This window comes from Solea senegalensis, linkage group LG16, assembly GCF_019176455.1.
Source record: "Solea senegalensis isolate Sse05_10M linkage group LG16, IFAPA_SoseM_1, whole genome shotgun sequence".
In the NCBI taxonomy this organism is placed as follows: domain Eukaryota; kingdom Metazoa; phylum Chordata; class Actinopteri; order Pleuronectiformes; family Soleidae; genus Solea; species Solea senegalensis.
In genome coordinates, this window is record NC_058036.1 from 5069536 (window position 1) to 5084185 (window position 14650).

General features: G+C 43.5%; 2 protein-coding genes across 2 annotated transcripts; both read left to right on the forward strand.

The window, feature by feature from the left end:
• Positions 1-39: 39 nt before the first annotated feature.
• On the forward strand, positions 40-7411 carry hspa4l (heat shock protein 4 like). Its single transcript, XM_044047985.1, has 19 exons — positions 40-473; positions 1844-1901; positions 1991-2131; positions 2202-2324; positions 2409-2508; positions 2602-2735; positions 2815-3059; positions 3136-3212; positions 3467-3618; positions 3726-3835; positions 3993-4126; positions 4562-4758; positions 4909-4983; positions 5076-5219; positions 5558-5683; positions 5777-5884; positions 6028-6147; positions 6250-6411; positions 6497-7411. The coding sequence occupies exons 1-19, from the start codon at positions 367-369 to the stop codon at positions 6671-6673; spliced, it is 2490 nt and encodes an 829-aa protein (XP_043903920.1). The 5' UTR covers positions 40-366; the 3' UTR covers positions 6674-7411.
• A 566-nt stretch (positions 7412-7977) lies between these two features.
• Positions 7978-14401, forward strand: plk4 (polo-like kinase 4 (Drosophila)). The gene is made up of 15 exons (XM_044047094.1): positions 7978-8178; positions 9479-9574; positions 9871-9966; positions 10237-10351; positions 10462-11431; positions 11524-11588; positions 11734-12050; positions 12145-12249; positions 12534-12636; positions 12731-12880; positions 12972-13200; positions 13293-13395; positions 13504-13641; positions 13737-13843; positions 13987-14401. Exons 1-15 carry the CDS (start codon positions 8149-8151, stop codon positions 14096-14098), a joined length of 2736 nt encoding a protein of 911 aa, XP_043903029.1. The 5' UTR covers positions 7978-8148; the 3' UTR covers positions 14099-14401.
• The last annotated feature ends 249 nt before the right edge of the window (positions 14402-14650 follow it).

The following is a 14650-nucleotide window of genomic DNA, read 5'->3' on the forward strand; positions in this document are numbered from 1 at the left end:
AGAAGCATCTCTCTCTCTCTCTCTCTCTCTCGCTGTCTGTCATAACCGCTGGATGACGTTCGGGCAACTTCGAGGCGGACATCATCATCATCATCATCGTCACCGCTGCCGGGGATTTACTCTGAATGAGTTTGCTATAAACAGCTCGAGTTACATAACAGCTAGTAATTCAGTCAGTCAGCGCACTCTCAGCTCGCTGCCTCGTACACACACACACACACACACAGACAGACAGAATTAACGTGTCATCCCCGAGTCCACGGCCATCTTTGTGTAAATATCTCCTCATACAGTAGGTGTCAGGTGCGGTCGACGCGGAGCAAGAACTTGGGGAGGAGAAGTAACGAGCGGCTCAACGAGTCAGTCATGTCAGTGGTAGGCATTGACCTGGGTTTCCAAAACTGTTACATCGCTGTGGCCAGGAGCGGAGGCATCGAGACCGTTGCCAATGAATACAGTGACAGATGCACTCCGTGAGTATTAACACCGGCAGACACACCAGCAGCACCGGTGTTTGTGGTTCCGTCTGTGAGTTTGTTACGCAGGGATGATGATGATGATGAGGCCTGTAATTACGGCTTTATTCACCGTCACTGCAGCAGGTCACTGTAGGTCAAAATGTACCTTTTCAGTTGACATGTCTCCTGCGTGTCAAAGTTGGACTCAAAGTGTAATTCAGGCAACGTAGCACAAATATTACACGATCAATAGCTCACTGTCTGTTGTTTTAATTTTAATTGTTGATGTTTCTGTGAAGGTACAGTGCGTAGACTTTAGCGACATCTATTGGTGAAGTTGCACGTTGCAGCTAAAAACTGTATCTCTCACTCTTCCATGTAAAAGAACCAGTAAATATAAAGGGCTCACTCTGTGGTTATTATTATGTAATAATGCCATTTTCTTTTAAGTAATTAGAATAGAATAGAATAGAATAGAATTGTATTTAAATAGGGACAACACAGTTAACATAGTTCCAATACAGCTAATGCAAATGACGTTCTGCCGTACGCAGACTTTATAGCTAGTTTGCAACTCTTGTCTAGTTTCGCTTTTACACAAACAGTATAATAACATATACATGAGCAAACACGTTAAAATGACACTAAACGACACTTATTATTAAATATCACACTAACATATAAATGCATATATAATCACAACTACAAGCTAAATTGCATTACACACAATTGTCAAATAATAATAAAGATAAAACACAATCAGTACATTAATATAATAGGATAAAACTTGCTTAAACTACACTGTAAACAGCTTCATTTCTGTTGTAAACAGTTGTATTTATTGTAAGATTTAAGTGCACAGAAACATCTATCTATTAGCGGGTGGGGATCACAGGGTATCTCACAATGCGATACATGGACAGCGATACCAATAATATCACGATACAACGATTCTGCGAATCAATATAAGGTCAATGTGAAATGTTAAAAGTGCAGGATTTCTCTATTTATTTCAGTGGATAAAGTCTAACACGTAAAGACGCCCGACGAGTGAAACTGGCAGGGGCTGTTTACTTTAGGACGCCTTCATTTGTTAGTTTAATTGTTGATCTATCTACCTATCGCGATGTTGCGTTACTGAGAAATGTGTGATTCTGATTGGGATATTTTCTCACTCAAGACGATGGATGATTTTTGTGACATGGGAAATGTGTCCTCGCAGCCTGTGCGAATGTTTGGAGCAGAGAGGTGAACTGAACCACGTCACTGCCCTAGTTTTTGTGCCTCTTCCTCAGACTCGTGCTGCTTGAAAACTGCATTCTGTTACAGGACTATTTCTGTTGTAAGCCTTCCTAATGTTGCCCATGTGTTTGTCTTCCACCAAGGGCTTGTGTATCGCTGGCCTCCAAAAACCGCATGATTGGAAATGCGGCAAAGAGTCAAGTAAGCAGTTTGCCTCGTTTCTGTAATAAAAGCAACCTTGCATATTGAAATGAGAATGAGAGCGACAAAATGTATTTTGTCTCCCGCAGATTATAATAAACTTCAAAAATACAGTCCACGGATTCAAAAAGTTCCATGGCAGAGCATTCGATGACCCATTTGTTCAAGTGGAAAAACCCAAACTGCCTTACAGCTTGCATAAACTGGCCAATGGGAACACTGGGATTAAGGTATCACACAAACATGAAGCATGTTTATGTATTTGCTGCTTTCTGTTTCTGACCGTGATCGATTTCTCAGGTGCGTTATCTGGATGAGGACAAAGTGTTCACCGTGGAGCAGATCACAGGGATGCTACTCACCAAGCTGAAGGAGACGTCCGAGAGCGCGCTGAAGAAGCCGGTGGTGGACTGTGTCATCTCTGTGAGTGACGAAAGGATGGAAGAGGGTCAGCGTTATTCAACGAAGGGGCTTCAGTGAAACACTGATTTGTGCTCTGCGTTATAGGTACCGAGTTTCTTCACCGACGCGGAGAGACGCTCGGTGTTTGATGCGACTCAGATCGCGGGGCTGAACTGTTTGCGGCTAATCAATGATACCACTGCGGGTCAGTGTTCTTGGTTAAATCGTAAAAAAAGGAAGTGTGTCATAATCGTAAACTTTAGCACTTTAATGCTTTTTGTTTGTCTTTAATGAACAGTGGCTTTGGCGTACGGGATCTACAAACAGGACCTTCCTACACCGGAAGAACGTCCTAGAAATGTGGTGTTTGTGGACATGGGACATTCATCCCTCCAGGTCTCAATCACAGCCTTCAACAAAGGCAAACTCAAGGTTAGCATCTCCACATTTTCCCTCTTAAATCCATCCATTTTGTCTCCACCTTTAACTGTAATCTGGTCTGGTCTGTCAGGTCCTGGCCACAGCCTTTGACCCTTACCTTGGTGGGCGCTGTTTTGACGAGGCGTTGGTCGATTACTTCTGCGAGGAGTTTAAGGGCAAGTACAAGCTGAATGTGAGGGACAAGCCGAGAGCGCTGCTGCAGCTCCAGCAGGAGTGCGAGAAGCTGAAGAAGCTCATGAGCGCCAACTCCTCCGACCTGCCGCTCAACATAGAGTGCCTCATGAACGACATCGACGTCTCCGGCAGGATGAACAAGTACAAAGAAAAGTGTTCTCTTCTAAATTTCCGCGTCGTCACTTTGCAGCTAATTTTCTTCACTTGTAACCTACAGGGCCCATTTTGAAGACATATGCGCTCAATACCTGATGAGGGTAGAAATGCCACTGAAAGCAGTCCTTGAACAATCAAGTACGTTTCTCAGATTTCTTTACATTTGTAATTTATGAGTAAAGCTCGTTCCACACGAGAGGATTTTGAAATCTGACATGATTTTAAAAACGTGGGAGACCACAGACACAACGGACTTTGTGACCAATTCTTGATGTTTTTAATCCTGAGAAAACACAGATTTAGACGATCCAAAATGTGGCCCATTATCCTCTGGTGTGGGGCAGGCTGAATATGCAATTAAAGAATGTTGTGGCGTGTGTTGTGCGTTGCAGAGCTGAGCCGAGACGACATATATGCAGTAGAGGTAGTTGGAGGAGCGACGCGAATGCCAGCCATCAAAGAGAGGATTGCCAAGTTTTTTGGCAAAGACATAAGCACCACGCTCAATGCAGACGAAGCTGTAGCGCGAGGCTGCGCCCTGCAGGTACGATTCCTCCTCGACACAAACAGCTAATGAGCGCTTCTTTGCAAGTGCAGTGTAACAAATACGTGTGTATTTGTGTAACGTGTGCGCTGACTGCATGCGTGCAGTGTGCAATTTTGTCCCCAGCATTTAAGGTGCGCGAGTTCTCCATCACCGATGTGGTTCCCTTTCCTATTACTCTCCGCTGGAAGTCACCGACGGACGGGGAGGGACTTGGGTAAAGACATAGGTGTTTTCATGCTGTAATAAATCCTGTACTTAGAAAAACTAGGTCAGCCAGCTTGAAGATACAGTATTTGCTGATTATGTGGACCTTCCACAGCCTGACTTTGCTTTTTCTTTTGCCACATTATGTTGTTTTTTTTTTCTTACAGAGAGTGTGAGGTGTTCAGTAAGAACCACATCGCTCCGTTTTCCAAAGTAATCACCTTCCACAAGAAGGAGCCCTTTGACCTTGAAGCCTTCTACAGCAGCCCTGCAAATCTCCCGTACCCTGATCAAAGGATTGGTACTGGTTTCTTATTTTTCTGCCCTTTTGAAAGATAAAAACACCTGCTAGTGACTGATTATGATGATATCTGTCTTGTGCTTCCCAAGCCCACTGTGTTTCCTGATAATTGGCATGTGTGGTGTTTTCTTCTCTTTCCCTGACCTCTTATTCTTCCAAATATCAGCCTGAGAGTTAACCCTATGCAAGTGTGCGTTTTTCTGGGTGGTCCGTTGTGGCTTAGTCCCTCAGGGATCTAAATCCATGACAGTACTTAGTGTACTTAGTACAGATGGCTCGTGTGTGTGAATATATATGTGTGTTAGGGGTGTGCACGCTCAGGTTGGGTTTCAGTTCGTAATTTGCCATCAACAGCCCCTCTGCCTGTCTGTTGGTGGGGAACATGCTGTTGTCCCGTCATCACATCTGTTTATTTTGGTTTTCCATCATCGCCAGGATGTTTCTCAGTACATAATGTGGTTCCTCAACCGGACGGCGACAGTTCCAAAGTCAAGGTCAAAGTGCGCGTCAACGTCCACGGCATCTTCAGCGTGTCGAGCGCGTCTCTGATTGAGAAGCAGAAGGGAGAGGGAGAGGACATGCAAATCGACTGTGAGCCGATGGTGCAGAATGATGGCAGAGCAGAGGATCAGGTACATTTGTCACAGCTGTGACAGTCCGACCCCTGACAATCATCCTCTTCCACATTTTAACATCTAATTATTCACAAATTTATACTTTTTACTACAACAGTCAAGTAACCTGGTTTACATAAAATGAGCTAAATATATGTTGTCTTTCAGACCAAAATGCAGGTGGACCAGGAAGGCCAAAGCCAGGGGGATCAACAGAGTGAGGAAAACAGCTCCGGCTGTAAGGTCAGTTGACAATAACATAATACAGTAGTGTCCGGTGATTCCCTGCGTCTGTCAGACAGCGTTGACAGTACATGCCTTTTCTGGATGAACAGGACAGTGCTTCTGGGGAAAAGCAGGACCCAGCAGCCGGGGGGAGCAAGCCCAAAGTCAAAGTGAAAAGTATTGATTTGCCCATCGCAGCCTGCACCATTCGACAGCTCGACAGCGACGTTCTCAACAACTTTGTGGAGTACGAAGTAAGTGCTTCTGTTGGTATTTGGAAACGCTGAGTCATGGTCTAATCGAAATGCTGACCACTAACTTAATGGACAATGCATTTTGCTCTACACTACACTTTGTTTCATGAATAGTAACTGGCCTAAAAATCTTAGGCAACAGAATGAAAATGTGATCTCATGACAGTTCTCACTTTAATTTTGGCACATATTAGTTAAAATAAATAAATGGATAATTCTACTTATATGACCTGTTTAGCGATTGGTACGCTGGTGTGATTGTAACCATGTGTTTTGTTTTGACCCCTGACGTCGTGACTTTTCTGTGTTCATGTGTCCTTTCCCCCTCCCTCTCACAGCGTCAGATGATTATACAGGACAAACTGGTGAAAGAGCTGAACGACGCTAAGAATGCCGTGGAGGAATATGTGTACGACCTGCGCGACAAACTTTGTGGGATCTATGAAAAGTATATCACGGAGGATGTAAGTGTTATACGAGTTATACGAGTCACCCTTATGTAATCAGTGCTAGTATATAGGATGAATAAATGTACCGTGTTTGGCACCTTATTACAGGACAGTAACCGGTTGACACTGATGCTGGAGGACACAGAGAACTGGCTGTATGAGGAAGGGGAGGACCAACCCAAACACGTCTATGAGGAGAAGCTCGATGCACTCAAGGTTACTTTTAGTTTCATATGAAATTTTGCACACAAGCTCGAACAAATACTGAGGCTAAGGACACTTTCACGCCAAAAACATAGGTTTGCTTGTGGGTCTATTAAAGTGACAATAACCGTCATCAAAACTCTACTGGTTTCCAGAGGTTGGGTCAACCCATTCAAGATCGGCACAGAGAGCACGAGGACAGGCCGAGGGCATTTGAGGAGCTGGGGAAGAAACTGCAACTCTACATTAAGTTTATAGACTCCTATAGACAGAAGGTGAGTACTTTTTTTGTAATATACTGCCTTGTAATGAAAATATGTTTTTATTTTAGACAGTTCTTAGTATGTTGTCATCATTCTCCCCCCCCCCCTTAACAGGATGAGCGATACCTCCATTTGAATGCAGAGGAAATTAGCTCTGTGGAGAAGTGTGTGACCGAGAGCATGGGCTGGATGAACAGCAAGATGAATGCACAGAACAAACTCACTATAACTCAAGATCCTGTGGTTAGAGTAGCAGACGTCATTGCCAAAATACAGGTACGTGAATGATTGCAATCAATGGGTTTCAATAGAAATGATGAGATCTTTCGCGTACTTACATTTCCCCCGTAACACTCACCAGGAACTGGATGCCGTATGTAACGCGGTGATTAACAGACCTAAGCCCGCAGTGGAGGAACCAGCTGAAGTCAATGACCGAGACATCGGAGCGCATAATGGTCCGAAAGCAGATGGGAAGGGAGATGCAAAGGGAGGCCAGCAGACAAAGCCTGGCACAAGAGAGATGGATGTGGAATAAGATCAGTGTCTGAGACATAAACTCTGCCACCGTCCCTGCATTTACCACCACCACTGATCGTGTAGGCAGTAGAAACATTGACACCTGGGACCATTTCTCAGCCCTCACCAGCTGCGTTTGTGGATTTGTTTTTCATGCACCTCACTGGACTTTACCTTTTGAGACTTTTTTTTGTTTTGTTTTCACCCTTTCATCCTTATGTGTGACACTAGTGTGCTTTCACCTCTCAAAGTTTTGAAATACTTAAATAAATTAAAGAATGATGCAATAGATTAATAAAACTGATTCTGGAAGTGAAACTCTTTTCTGTACACTGTGTTTGCGGTCGAGAATCAGCAGTAAATCGTCTCACTTAAGTGCTGTCCAAATAGTTGTTGTTTTGGAACTAGTTTGAGTGCAAATTATATACATTTACATTGAATGAGTGTGAAAGTATTGTCCATGTTTAGAAAATGTAAATACTATTTTAGTAAATCAAAGCCGCCAACATTCCCAGATTTAGCAATGGTTATGTTTGATATGCCAAATCTTTGTTTTCATTGTTTTCATATTTAAGTCAAAGAATTAAAAGATGCCAAAATACTACATTTATCTATGAGACAACTTTTGTTTACACTGAACTATTTGATCACATGCTCAGGGCCTAATAGAAGGACTAAATACCTCATGCCTCCTGGGCATGAGGTATAGAGTCAGTGGGTCACATGACTTTTGTTTTTGAATGAAGGCATAACCTACTTTTACAGTTCAGACCTCAAGAACTAAATCTACATCAAATTATTAATTACATAGGCTATTGTTACAATAATAAAAAAAAATTAATTCAGCTTTAATGAAAATAAAACATTTAAAGAGAACAACAGGAAAGGAAACAAATAGTAAGGACTGACCGTAAAAGTGAGAAATGTACATTAAAAATAAAATAAACGGAAATTAAAGGCTTAAGTCTCATTTAATTTTAAAAGTGTTTAATGTTGGGTTTTCAACGGTGGAGGATTAGGCCCAATTCTGGCTTTTTAATTTTTTTTAATTTTGTTTCCAAAAAAATCATAATCCTCTTCCGTAGTTTTCTTAAAAAAAAAAAAAACAATACATGAAACATATCTTAGTCCGACATGAAATGTCAAAACAATATTTTACAGTTTTTTCTGTACCTGTATTACACAGTAAAATCGTCGATGTATATATTATATGACATTACTATTATTTTCTTATTCACCCATGAGTAAATCCAACAGTCTGTGCACACTAAAGGGGGCGTGGCGAGTTGTGGTTGTTGTCATGTGACGTTGCAGCCGTGACGTAGGCAGGGGAGTAACGGGCGGATATTTTCAAAATGGAAGAAATGGCAAAGTTTTGGAGGGGAACGCAACAAAAACAATCCTTCGCCCTCTGAGGGCTCCCGCACCGACCACTGCGGGTCGAGGAGCAATATTACACTCCCGCATGAATCTGCGCGCAGAAAAACAGACACCATGAGTGTTTCTATCGGAGATAAAATCGAGGTGAGTTGTTTATGTTGGGCTAACGCCCACATGCTAACTTCAAACTAGTAAGCTAGCGGAGCTGTAAGTTAATATTACGAGATAAGGCCAGTTTATTAAGGAGAAATTAATCGCACAGTAAAATTGTGTTTTTCCCCGCATTGTCATTTAACTTTTACCATTTGAAGATGCACGAACGTGGAGCAAAACGCCATTTAAATCGCTCATATCGCGAGCGCTACCTTATCCTGCACGACAGCTCGTTTCATGTTTCGAAAATTGGTCGGTCTTCATTGAAACATTTGTTATTAACGCAAGATAGGAATTGTGTTTGCACTAGTTATTATTAGCTGTGTATTTAGATTTATTTGCAGGACAATTGGGCGAATTAAAATCCATTTACAAGCGCGTCCTGGTTATTCGTTGAGACCGGAAACGTGTGTAATGTTATGAGGCGGAGTGATAAGATGAAGAGTAATGAGGCGATGGATGGATCACTGTTTAGTGTTGGACTGCTGAGATTTAAGACGGACAGTAAAATATCAAAATTAGTATCTATGTTGCACCAGTATTGTCCTATTATGGGACATTTTGTAGATTAATGTCCGAATCAGTTACCACCAAATGTCTTGTGGACGTCTCTAGTCGTGTCCACTTTCACCTGTCCAAAAATCAAAATACACACACTAATATTGTGGATGGTGACAACTTGAAGCTACGATTTATAAAGATATTATCATCATTGTGGCTTATTAGCAGTCATATTGATATACGTGTCATCGCTGTGTGTTTTTGGCCAGTGTTGTTGTGTCTGGGTGTGTAACCTTATCCCTTCAATCTCGGGATAAACAGTGTTGTGTCTCGGTAGCACATCAGCCTGTTGTTAATCCCCAACATGCTGCTTGGAAACGGCTACAAGTGGCCGTGGTTTAGCGGGAGGAAAGCCGGGATAATTGAGGGTTGTGGTTGGACATACGACAGCGTCAGGTGTTGGGGGTGTTTGTTTGACAGTTAACGTTTGTTGTGGGAGGATTTGTCCTCCTGTGTAGGGTTCAGGGGTCTGTGGCAGCCTGGTTTGCGTCATTATAACTGTACACCCAGCATGTCGCAGGCGACAGGGACAACGTTTGATCAACTCGTCCACTATTTCTATCAAAACTTTTCAATCAAAAATCACATCCCAGTCTGCAGAGATGAGGAGGGGGCTTTATTTTCTGATCAGGAGCACAGGATAGAGGTATTTTAAAAGATCCTGTCTGCTTTGGATTATATTTCTATGTTTGTACAGCTGAATTTTTTATTTTTCTGTCTCTTTACACAGGACTTTAAGGTCCTCACACTCCTTGGCAAAGGCTCCTTTGCATGTGTTTATCGTGCAAAATCAGTGAAAACTGGTTTGGAAGTTGCGATCAAAACGGTAAGAATCCCCTTCAACTGCCTTTTTGTGTTTTTTGTGAACAATAAGAGTTAATTGTAGCATGCTTTACCTGTAATGTAGACACCAGTGTGGACTGGGACTGTTGGATTATTACACCTTATTTGCCTCCCATGGGATTATCATAGTCCCTCGTCTCCTCACAAATGAAGACGAGGTGGTTTGGCGTCTTTGCGGGGAACAGATTGAACCAACGGGCGGCTGAACTGAACGACCATATTTCATGCTGATCTCATGTGCAGCAGGTGTATAATTATCTCCTTTGTACCCATCTGCAGATTGACAAGAAAGCAATGCACAAAGCTGGCATGGTCCAGCGAGTGACAAACGAGGTGGAGATTCACTGCCGATTGAAACATCCCTCAATTCTCGAGGTGACAACAAATGTCTATGTTTAAAGTGCAGACTGTAAAATACACAGTAAAACTAATTTTAAGAACTGAACTCAATCCAGCATGTTTACTGTGCACAGGTGTGCACAAAGTTGCCATGGTTATTTATTATGCACAGATTGAAGATTAACAAGAAAAGGTGGTTCTTTTGCTTTGTTTACTGTAGATACTACTCAGCAATTGTATATGTCCCACTAACCACAATATTGTAGTTTTAAATCCCACATTAAATATACCATGTCTTTATTTAAGCTGTACAACTACTTTGAGGACAGCAACTATGTGTACCTTGTGTTGGAGATGTGCCACAACGGAGAGATGACTCGGTACCTCAAAGAGCGGAAGATATCGTTCTCTGAGGATGAAGGTCAGGCAGAACAATTTTTACGAAAAAAATTAAATACATTTGTAGTAAAACCATCTTTCATTTTGTCCGTCGGTCTCTAAAACCTTTTGTTGTTTGTTTTTGTTCCTCAGCGAGACATTTCATGCATCAGATAGTGAAAGGAATGCTGTATCTACATACTCACGGCATCCTGCACCGAGATCTGACCTTGTCCAACCTTTTGCTGACCAGCAACATGAACATTAAGATCGGCGACTTTGGCTTGGCGACGCAGCTCAAACTCCCGAATGAAAAGCACTTCACCATGTGTGGAACGCCCAACTACATCTCCCCAGAGGTGGCCACTCGCAGCGCTCATGGCCTGGAATCAGATGTGTGGTCCCTGGGGTGCATGTTCTACGCCTTCCTGATGGGGCGCCCTCCATTTGACACGGACACAGTCAAGCACACCCTGTCCAAAGTGGTTCTTGGGGAATATGAGATGCCGACTCATGTTTCTTTAGAGGCTCAGGACCTGATCCATCAGCTGCTTCAGAGGGACCCTGCCCACAGGCCCAGTCTTTCCGCAGTGCTCGACCACCCGTTCATGACCCAGAGCCTGCTGGTCAGGACCAAGGACCTGGTGTTGGCGGACGATGGATCCATGGACAGTGGCATCGCCACCATCTCCACAGCGTGTACGTCCTCCACTTCAGCCAGCAGTGGCAGCCGCCTCCAGAGGAGAGCCAGGCACGTGATTGGCCCCGCCCTCCCTAATCGCATGACGCCCATCCCAGGTCTTCAACGCCAACCTGCCAGTGCCTGTTATGAGGATGGAGATCAGTGGCAAATGCAAGACAGGTTTCACCGAGAGGGTAGGAGCCGGGCGGCTCATGGCGGAGAGACTGCGCAGCCCAATTCTCGATACCTGAGGAGAGCTCACTCTTCAGAACGCTCCGGTTCCTGTGCGTCGGGACACGGGTCGGGTCACGAGCTGGGCAGGTGTCACTCAGAAGACGCACTGACTGGTGTAGGAAGACCAGTCTTCTCCATGCCCTCCACTCAACACTCGTTTTCAGAACATGGAAGGCTCCCGTCTCCTCCTGTCAAACAGTCAGCAAAGTAAGTGAGCTCTCCATTTATCTGTTTATCCTTTTTTTTTTCTCCCACATTTAAATGTAGACTAACAGATTTTTACTGCTTTTGTTTTTCAGTTCTGGGTATTCAAACCCCCAATTTCAAAACCTGGAGGGAGTCACTAACTGGCTGAATAATGACGGTAAATAAAATGTTTGATAAGTATCGTCCAGCTGCCATTTCAAACCTGAGAGAGTTTAAAAATGATGATTGAACTTGATAAACTATTCAAAACCGTCTAAAGAAGTTAAAGAAAGTCTTTGCAACTATTTTCTTTTCCCTCTCAGGGTCAGGACACAGAGCAGCAGACAGTAGCACACACAGCAGCTGTAGCAGCAGCAGAGGACCTTTAGGGGTCCACAACTCCTGGACGGAGAAGCCCGTGGGCCGCAGCATGCCACAACACAACCAGCACCACCAGTTTCCCTCCAACGCCGACTCGTACAGGGAGAACAAAGCCGGAGCGGATTTCCAGCCTCCTCACGGCAGAGAGTTCAAGCTTCCCTCAGGCACACAAAAGGAGAAGAAAAGCCTGAAAGACGTGATTCCACCTCTGTGTGCGTCCAGACTGAAGTCAATCAGACAAAAGACCAAAAACGCAGTTGTAAGAAAATGTTTTTTAATCTGTTACTTTTATTTTGTGTAGAGTTAATTGTTAGTGTCATGCATTTCCATGTCATGTCTTTTTCTTTACACAGGTGAGCATCTTGGACACAGGCGAGGTTTGCATGGAGTTGTTAAAATGCATCAGTGGCCAAGAGAGAGTCAAAGAAGTCCTTCGGATTTCATGTGATGGTTCAATGGTGAGCTCACTCTGAGTAACGTGTGTAAAAATCGAATGCAATACAAGGAATAAATGCTTGAAACTGTAGCTATGCTTTGACTTTCTGAGTAGTTTTCATATCGGATTATTTTTTTATCCTACAGAAGCACAAATGTGGTTGTTTTTATGTATTTTTAAACCGTGAAATAGTTGCTTTGAGTATACACTGTAAAATAGGCAGTGAAGGGGCTTGACTTGACCTAAGAAAAGCTGTATTAGTTATTGTTATACTTATGTCAACTGTGTTTTCATCATGTCCTGTAGGTGACGATATATCAGCCTAACAATGGAAAGGGTTTCCCCGTCCTGGACTGTCCTCCTGCTCCTCCAGAGGACATTCTCATTTGCAGCTATGAGGATCTTCCAGGTTATTCTTAGGATTTTCCTCTCACCCCAGTACCACCAACTACTGTGAAAATACAAAATGATTTTAATAATTATCTTTTTTGTTGTTGTCACAGAAAAATACTGGAAGAAATACCAATATGCCTCCAAGTTTGTGCAGCTCGTGAAGTCCAAGACTCCAAAAGTGACCCTTTACACCAAGTATGCCAAGGTCATGCTCATGGAGAACTCTCCCAACGCGGACCTGGAGGTTTGCTTTTACGACGGTGAGTTAACTGTGTGTGTTAGAACGATGTGGGAGACTCACCGAGTCGACGGACGGACGCTTGACGCTTTTGTGTACGTTGTTTCGCGCAGGCGCAAAGACCCACAAGACGTCGGAGCTGGTGCGAGTGGTGGAGAAGAGCGGGAAGTCGTACACGGTGAAGGGGGAGGCGGGGCTGAGCGGCCTGAGCCCGGAGAGCCGGCTGTACGTGGAGCTGTCTGATGAGGGCCACAGCATGTGTCTGTCACTAGAGGTCGCCATCGCAGCAGAGGAGCAGCGGAGCACCAAGAACGTCCCGTTCTTCCCCATCACCATTGGCAGGTGAGAGGAAGAGTCACGTGCTCGGCGTACGTTTTGCCTAATTGAATTCTGTGAGGCTAAGTTTTTATTTTGTTTCCATTAATCTCTCCCAGGCGACCCACAAACCATGACTCCCCGTGCTTGTCGTCCCTGCCGCCGCACCCGGCGGCTGTTGATGCGGCTTCACCTCCTCGTCCTCCACAGATCACTCCTTCAGTGAGTCTCACACATACTTCTGACTGTGTACATTAAACTAATCTAAATGAAGTAGGTTAGTTTTGTACATTTTTAAGTCTTTAATGTTTCAAATGTTTTTTTTTTTAGATGATCTCCTACGATGGCTCTGATTTTACCACCGCCAGTTTGAGTAAGAAAAGTTCCCCCCTGCGACAGGACCTTGTACAAAGCGCGGGGAAAGTGGTCAAGTCAATATTTGTGCCCAACGTCGGATGGGCGTCGCAGGTATGCGGTGATTTAAATAAACTAGACATCCCGCACTCGTCAAGGATGTTTTTGTCTTTGTGGTTTTAAAGATTGGTGTGTGTGTGTGTGTGCAGCTAACCAGCGGGGAGGTGTGGGTGCAGTTCAACGACGGCTCTCAGCTGGTGGTCCAGGCGGGGGTTTCGTGCATCACCTACACATCTCCTGAGGGAAAAATCACCAGGTATGAAAACGTAAAAAGGTGTAAACAATGAATAAAAAGTAAGAATACCGTACAGTGAGGAGGATTGTTGCTCTTCAGTCTCTTCAGTTTTTGCTGTGACATCTCCGCCTGAAACTCAGAAACATCTCCGCCTTCCTCCACAGGTATAAAGAGAATGAGAAGTTGCCGGAGCATGTGAAGGAGAAGCTCCACTGTCTCTCGACCATCCTCGGACTGTTGGCGAACCCGACAGCGCATCACAGACAACTTCGCTAACATTGTGTGGACATTTAAAGAAAAAAAAAATCCCAGCAGAGAACTGAAAATAGCATTAGAAACTGTCGTCTTTTGTCTGGCGTCCTTGTAAATATCTGCATGTCTTTTTCTTTTTTTTTACTTGTACAGAAGACTATGAAGATTATGAATATATATTTTTATTTTAATAAGAAACCATTTTGTATACAATCAATTGGCCTACTTGAAAATGTTTATGTGCGTCTGTCTTTTTTGGTGACTCCACTTCTATGAAATGTCTCATTCATAAATGCTCAAGCAATAAACCTCTAGTGGCTGGGTGAAGAATTGCAGTCTTTTGCATTTCATAAAAGGACTTTGTTTTTGAAGAAGGAAATTAAAGTATTTAGATCAACTTCATGGTAATGCAGATTTATAAATCAACATTTTCCTTACAAAGGATCAATTAAGAAAGCGCTAAATACAACATGGAGACAGATGATGTTTCACATGTTTATTTTGCCCTGTTTGTTTGGCCATTTAATTAAAAAAGGGTCACACAAATTGTGGATCTCTCTCAATTACAGAACCGAT